This window comes from Amblyomma mixtum, chromosome 5 (genome assembly GCF_055824585.1).
Source record: "Amblyomma mixtum isolate Tamu chromosome 5, ASM5582458v1, whole genome shotgun sequence".
NCBI classification, from domain to species: Eukaryota; Metazoa; Arthropoda; class Arachnida; order Ixodida; family Ixodidae; genus Amblyomma; species Amblyomma mixtum.
Genome location: NC_143016.1, coordinates 180,030,203 through 180,037,548, shown reverse-complemented (window position 1 = coordinate 180,037,548; position 7,346 = coordinate 180,030,203). Strand labels below are relative to the sequence as shown.

General features: G+C 51.7%; 1 protein-coding gene across 1 annotated transcript; it reads right to left on the bottom strand.

The window, feature by feature from the left end:
- Positions 1–2,039: 2,039 nt before the first annotated feature.
- On the bottom strand, positions 2,040–5,574 carry LOC149344951 (uncharacterized). Its single transcript, XM_089542813.1, has 2 exons — positions 2,295–5,574; positions 2,040–2,079 (listed from the first exon to the last, which is right to left on the bottom strand). Exons 1-2 carry the CDS (start codon positions 5,156–5,158, stop codon positions 2,040–2,042), a joined length of 2,904 nt encoding a protein of 967 aa, XP_089398939.1. The 5' UTR covers positions 5,159–5,574.
- Positions 5,575–7,346: the final 1,772 nt, after the last annotated feature.

The following is a 7,346-nucleotide window of genomic DNA, read 5'->3' as shown; positions in this document are numbered from 1 at the left end:
AGGCGACGTCCGTCCAGGGCAGCTTGCGGTTTTGAGGATGCGGTGCGGCGGCTCGGAGACCCGGGAGTTCGCGGCGGCAGCGTTTCCACCGACGAGCGGACTGCAGTTCGTTTCCATACGGCCCCCTTTTAAAGCCCTCGGGCGCTAGCGAGCGAGCACTCGCGGCGCCACAGCGTCGGCGTCGAAAAAGCAACACCAAAAAGCGCAACGAGAGCACGTAGGCACCTACACTTTGACTCTGCATGGCCGCCATCTTGGAGGAGGAAAAAATTAACGCACAACTAAAAAGAAGCCCCAGGCTTCGACTCTCGATTCGGTGACCTTGGAAACGCAAAAAAGTAAAACACAACCAAAAAGGCAGTCACGTAGGCCGCAACTTCTTTCCCGCTAATGGTCAGCTCAAGACCGGCAGTATCGGGGCCGTCTTTGAGCCGCCTCCGTTTTCGCAATTCGAGGGGTTGTCTACATAACTGAAAAAAGCGTGCATGCATTCTTGCTCTTCCCGAGACACATACAAAGAAACGTGGACGCATTAGTTTTATACAAACAAAAGTAATTTACAGGTTGCCGCCACTTCTGTGACACGGCCCCCCACTTTCGGAATATTATCCGATAATATTCTAGACCCACAGAAGTCGGCGAGCAGACCTGTGCACAGATATACAGGGCGTAACAGAACCTCTTATATAAATCTAGCACACACACACTACAAGTCACCGTGTATACATGCACCATAACACTTGAATAAATTAATAGCGAAAATTAATAGCGCGCGACAAATCTACAGCCTGCTAAGAAAATCGGCACCGACATTGTCCTTGCCCTTTATATGCTCGACGGTAAACTGATATTCTTGGAGCAGCAAGCTCCAGCGCAGGACTCTGCTGTTTAGCTGTTTGGCTCTGTGGATGTAGCTCAGTGGTTGGTGGTCTGTTTGAACTAAGAACGGTACCCCATACAGGTAGGTGGAAAACTTCTGTATTCCCCAAACTAACGCTAGGCACTCCCTCTCGATTGCGCTGTATGCTGCTTCCCTGGGGAGCAATTTTCTGCTCGCGTATGCCACCGGGTGAAGCGTTCCGTCATGCCGCTGCATTAGTACCGCGCCAAGGCTGGTATAAGAGGCGTCTGTGCGCAGCACAAACTGTTTGGAGAAGTCTGGCAGCCGTAGTACCGGAGGGCTTGAGACTCGTCGCTTGAGCTCTTCGAAGGCTTCCTGATGGGCCGGCGTCCACCTTACGACGTTCCTCTCTCCTTTTCTCGTCAGCTGGGTGAGGGGCTCGCTTATTCTTGCGTAGTCGGGGATGAAGTCGCGGTAATACCCCGACAAGCCAAGGAAAGCGCGTACCTGACGCTTTGTTCGAGGAGTTGGCGCCGCCTGTATCTTGTCGAGCGTTTTACCGAGTGGTGCCAGCTCACCTCTGCCAATGCGATGCCCGAGGAACTCGATGCTTTCCATCCCGAATTCGCATTTGCTTGGTCGTACTGTCAGGCCGGCCATCTCGATTCTCGCAAACAGCTGCCTCAGCGAAGAAAGATGCTCCTCCCACGTATCACTGGCAACGAGGACATCATCATAGTAGTGCTGCACTCCGGGAATTCCCTCCACCACTCGTTGCATCAATCTTGAAAATACTGCCGGGGCAGTTTTTATGCCGAACGGCATAAAACGGAATTGAAAGAGACCCGATGTCGTTGAAAACGCCGTTTTGGGCTTGGACTCCTCAGTCAATGAGATTTGCCAATATCCTTTGGCAAAGTCTACCTTTGAGAAGTATTTCTTCTCTCCAGCTGCAGCGAAGACCGCGTCCGCTCTGGGCATTGGCTCCGAATCGGCAACCAGGACGTCGTTAAGGCGTCGGAAATCAATGCAAAGCCGGTTCGTGCCGTCTGGTTTCTTCACCAAGAGGACCGGTGAATTGTAGGGTGACTGGGACTTCTCGATTATTCCCAGTCGCTCCATCTGCTGCATCTCTCTTTCTACGGCTTCTCTCGTCGCAAACGGAAGTGGGTACTGTTTTATGTGGACCGGAGTGCGGTTAGTGAGCTCTAACTGGCACTCGGCCCAGTCCGTCTTGCCTGGGACGTCGGAGAAGATGCGAGAGTTCTCTGATATCACTTCTCGGAGCTGTCTCCGTTGATCCGCCGTCAAATCATTAGAAAGCTTCACATCTCGCTCGCCCTCCGACTGTTCAAGCGCCGGAACAGGAATGGCTCCCTCGCTGTCCGATTCGGTAACGCCGCAGATCGCGTGGCACACGCGTTCTATTGGCTGGCTTTCCCGCTCTTCGTACTTTTTAAGTAGGTTGGCGTGAAAAATCTTCCTCCCTCCGGCTGTCTCGATAACGTAGTCGGCCTCTCCTTTCTTCTCTTTGATCTCGAAGGGCCCCTTCCACTGAAGCAGCAGCTTGTTGTTGTCCGTAGGCAGCAAAATCAGGACCTTGTCTCCCGGATCAAACATCCTCTCTTTGGTTTTCCGGTTGTACAGTTTTGCGTAGCGCGCCCCGGCCTTTTCGAGCTCCTCGTGCGCTAGCTTGCACGTGTCTTCCAGTCGATTACGGAGGTCAAAGACGTGCTGGTATGTGGTCTGCGCCTCCTCGTCGAGGTGATGGTTTGTCCAGAGCTCCTTCAAAATGGCCAGGGGTCCCCTCACATGCCGCCCATACAAAAGCTCGAAGGGCGAAAAGCCCAAACTTGCCTGTGGGACCTCCCTGTATGCGAAGAGCAACGGCGCCAGATAGCGTTCCCAGTCTCGCGGCTTTTCGGCGCACATTCTCTTCAACATTAATTTCAGGGTGCCGTTGAATTTTTCGACCATCCCGTTCGCCATGGGGTGGTACGGCGTGGTATGCAGCTGGCGTATGGAGAGAAGTCGGGCCACCTCCTTCATTAAGTCGGAAGTGAAATTGGTGCCTCGGTCGCTTAGGACTTCATTAGGGACTCCAAATCGAGAAAACATTTCGACCAGTGCCTCAGCGACCCTCTCAGTTTCCACGCTCGGCAGCGCTACGGCCTCTGGGTACCGGGTAGCATAATCCTTTAAGGTCAGGATGTACCGGTTGCCATGTTTGGAAGGGGGCTGGATTGGGCCCACAATGTCTATGGCCACTCTTTTGAATGGCGTTTCGATGAGCGGCGTCCTCCCCAGCGGCACCCGGGCGACCCGACCCTTCGGGATTGTCCTCTGGAATATGTCACAGGAGGCTACAAATCGCTTCACGTCCGCAGTGATACCCGGCCAGAAAAAATCTTCCAAAATCCGGTCCTTCGTCTTTTGGGCGCCTAAATATCCGGCCACTATTCCGTCGTGCGCAGTTTTCAGCACCGCCTCTCGATGACACTTTGGAACGACGAGCTGGCGCACGATCCGCCCAGTTTTCTCGGTGTAGATTCGGTACAGTACTTCATTCTCTTTCTGGAATTCTATTTTTCCTTGCGAATCCCTACAAGTCACTTTCTTGCCAATTTCGGAGAAGCAGTGCTTGAGCGACTGGTCCTCTGCTTGCTCCTCTGCATAACTCTTCCTGCTTGGCTCCACTGCGACGCCGGGGGTTTTAAGCGCTTGGAACTTCTTGTTTTGCTCCCTTGCTTTCGCTCTTGTTACAACCGCTGCAACTTCCTCTTCAGCGAGCTCGTTGCTGACCGGTTGTTCAACCAATTCCTCCGGGTCATCTGGAGCTCTGGCGCCTTCTATGTTTCCGAGAATTAAGTCATACAGCGGCTCCTCCATGCAGAGCACCGATATAATCCCAGAAAAATACGGGGTGTCGATGTGAACCCGCGCCTCAGGCAGCATCTTAGCTGTTCCATCCACTAGATAAACTGGCCTCTTCTCTCCTGTGAGCTGGTCGTCGTTGATGAGCTCTCGTCTCACGATCGCCGTATTGCATCCGGTATCCCGCAGTACCGATATGCTCTTGCCTGCCAACGTTCCAGCCACCACCGGCAGTCCTTCAACGAGGAATTTCGGTCGCGTCTGCATGACCGCGTTCACAACGGGAATTTTATCCCCATTTTTGAGCTCCAGGTAGCCATCGCGAATCCTCTCCTCATTAACGTTGATGGTGGGTGAGTAGACGCACGATGACTGTGGCCTATCCTTTACCGCTGAGCGGCACGCATCCGCCTTGTGTCCCTTCCGACCGCACTTGAAACAGGTGACGCTAGTACTGTTACTGGTATGGGTACGGCACTGTGAAGCCTGATGCCCAATGCGGTTGCAAAGGTAACAGCGAGGCGGTGCTCGTTGATTGATTCTCTTTCCTTCGCTTTCGGGCCTCCCGGCATCGTCTCGGCTGTCTGTCTTTGACTTGGAGAGATTCAGGCTTCCTTGTGCTTCTAAAAACTGATCAGCTAGGTCCAACATCTCTCCTAGCGATTTTGTTTTCCTCTCCTTCAGGTAAAGTGCCATGTTCGAATGACAGCCTTGTAGGAATCTTTCTTTAATGAGGAGCTCTCTGAGTTCCTGAAACTCTGTCTTGATGCCTGAAAGTTCGATCCAGCGGTCAAAATAGTGGCTGAGACGCGCTGAGAACTGAGCTGCAGTTTCGCCATCCGCCGGTTTTCCTGTATTGAATTTCTCTCGAAATCCTTCTGCGGTGAAACGAAATCTCTTCAAAAGGGCGGTTTTCACCTTCGTATAATCCGCTGCATCATCCGGCGGCAAACGCCCATAAACACTAAGGGCTTCCCCACTCAGACAAGTAGCTAGCGCTGTCGACCACTGGCTCTCCGGCCACTTCTGGCTCTTCACAATGCTTTCAAATCGTCTGATATACGCATCTAAATCATCCTTCCGGTCGTCAAATGGGATCAGGAGTTTACTTGTGTTTAACTTCAAATCACCTTTGTCCTGGCTCCCTTCTTTCTCTCTTGTCTCCTTCTCTAGTCGCTGACTCTCTATTTTGAAACGCATAATCTCTATCTGACGTTCGTCAGCTGCCTTCGCGGCCGCGCGCTCCGCCTCCGCGGCCGCGCGCTCCTGCTCCGCGGCTGCACGCTCCTGCTCCGCTCTCTCTCTGGCAAACGCCCGCTCTTCGCGCTGCTTATCTTCGGCCCATTTTCGCTCTTCGCGCAGCTTATCTTCGACCCATTTTCTGAGCTCAGCGTTTGTCAGCCCCAACTGGCTACCCATAGCTATCAGCCTTTCCAAATCCATGCTTCTTCCTCCAAGCACACTTTCAATACACAGCTACAAGCTCAGCACAAAGCAAATCCTGTTCATACACGACACCTCTCTCAAGTCGGCACAGTTCAACACCTCAACAAGTCTCTCTCAGTTCACCACGTTCCCTCCGCATCAAACGTCCTGTCGCGGACGCCAGTTAATTGTCACGGGTTCGGCGACTAGTCGACATCATCACCGAGTCCGGACAATGAGGGGGTGGCCGTTTGATGCCCGGCGTAGCCGGTAAGCAAACGCAGTGACTGAGACCGAGGCGTGTTTAAGAGGTAACAACAACAAAACAACGTTTATAGTTTCGATTGAACAATGCGGCAGCTTTTACAGACACATAATTTACATTCTACAAAACAATTGCGGAAAGCACATAGCAGTAAACACACTGAATTAAGTTATACACTGAATATTCCTACACAGTTCAGAACACAAGTGAGAGGCCAATTAGATACAGTCGATCAAAAGTCAGAAGGTGAACAAACATACAGTAAACCGGGAAGCGCGGCTGCAGTCCATCCCAAACACGCAGTCAGTGCGGCCCCCGAAGGCGACGTCCGTCCAGGGCAGCTTGCGGTTTTGAGGATGCGGTGCGGCGGCTCGGAGACCCGGGAGTTCGCGGCGGCAGCGTTTCCACCGACGAGCGGACTGAAGTTCGTTTCCATACGGCCCCCTTTTAAAGCCCTCGGGCGCTAGCGAGCGAGCACTCGCGGCGCCACAGCGTCGGCGTCGAAAAAGCAAAACACCAAAAAGCGCAACGAGAGCACGTAGGCACCTACACTTTGACTCTGCATGGCCGCCATCTTGGAGGAGGAAAAAATTAACGCACAACTAAAAAGAAGCCCCAGGCTTCGACTCTCGATTCGGTGACCTTGGAAACTCAAAAAAGTAAAACACAACCAAAAAGGCAGTCACGTAGGCCGCAACTTCTTTCCCGCTAATGGTCAGCTCAAGACCGGCAGTATCGGGGCCGTCTTTGAGCCGCCTCCGTTTTCGCAATGCGAGGGGTGGTCTACATTACTGAAAAAAGCGTGCATGCATTCTTGCTCTTCCCGAGACACATACAAAGAAACGCGGACGCATTAGTTTTATACAAACAAAAGTAATTTACAGGTTGCCGCCACTTCTGTGACAGCAAGTATTTTGAAAAAAGGTGCGTTTCGCGCTTAAAAGAGCATTTTTGTATTGCGATGCAACGGTACGATAAGCATTCCATCTCTCGGTAGAGCTTGATGCCGTGCAGCGACGAAAGATTCTTTTGTTTTGTTTGACAGTCGCCTGAAAAAAACACTGAACAAAAGTGAATGTTTAGTGCACGTCATTCTACGAAGTGGGATGTAGTTATAAGTGAGGGCTTCCAGTTTGTCTTTGAAAAGAGACCAGTTATCGGGCAATGAACGTTCCCAAAAAATTCAGGGGGCACTTTGACTGTCTAAAGTGGGTAGAGGCGGAAGCGTTTTCCGCACCACCTTCGCTGTTTCTGTGGCACTGGTGGCGTCACATATAATTGAGTACTAATTACTAAGTGATGGGAAATCACTAAGTAATTGTTAATTACTGATTAATGTCTGAATACTAATTAACTGCTAATTAATGACGCTTAAGCTTCGCCTTTAGGAGTGGAACGCGACAGCGCGTTGTTGCGCTGCCAGGGAGTCCACGGAACGCCACCACCCGTTCGGCGCGATGCCTTGCCCTTTGAACGCAACGCTTTTTGAGGAAAGGAAATGGCGCAGTAATTCTCTGTCATCTCGGTGGACACCTGAACCGCACCGTAGAGGAAGGGAGGTGGGAGTGAAAGAAGATAGATAAAGAGGAGCCGTAATGAAGAAAATGAAAATTGTATTTGAGGAAAGGAAATTTCGCAGTAACTGTCTCACATATCTCGGTGGACACCCGTCAAAATTCAGGGGGGCACTTTTTTGACCTAAAGTGTGCTCACTGATGTGTGGTTAAGATGTTAAGCTTCGCCCCTAAGATTGGAACGCGACAGCGTCTTGCAACGCTGCCAAGGGGTCCATAGAACGCCATCGCCCATTCGGTTCTACGCCTCGCTCGTCAGTAAATTGGTTTTTGAGGAAAGGAAATGTATCTGTCTCTCATTTGTCGGTGGACACCTAAACCTCGCCGGAAGGGAATGGAGGAGGATGAGAGTGAGTGAAGACACCGT

What these genes read in the sequence shown, in the direction of transcription:
- LOC149344951 (XM_089542813.1), bottom strand. Translation starts at nt 5,158, where the DNA reads ATGGATTTGGAAAGGCTGATAGCTATGGGTAGCCAGTTGGGGCTGACA. An exon ending in CACGCCAACCTACTTAAAAA is followed by an intron (nt 2,080 to 2,294) that starts GTACGAAGAGCG and finishes CCGACGTCCCAG; the next exon opens with GCAAGACGGACTGGGCCGAG.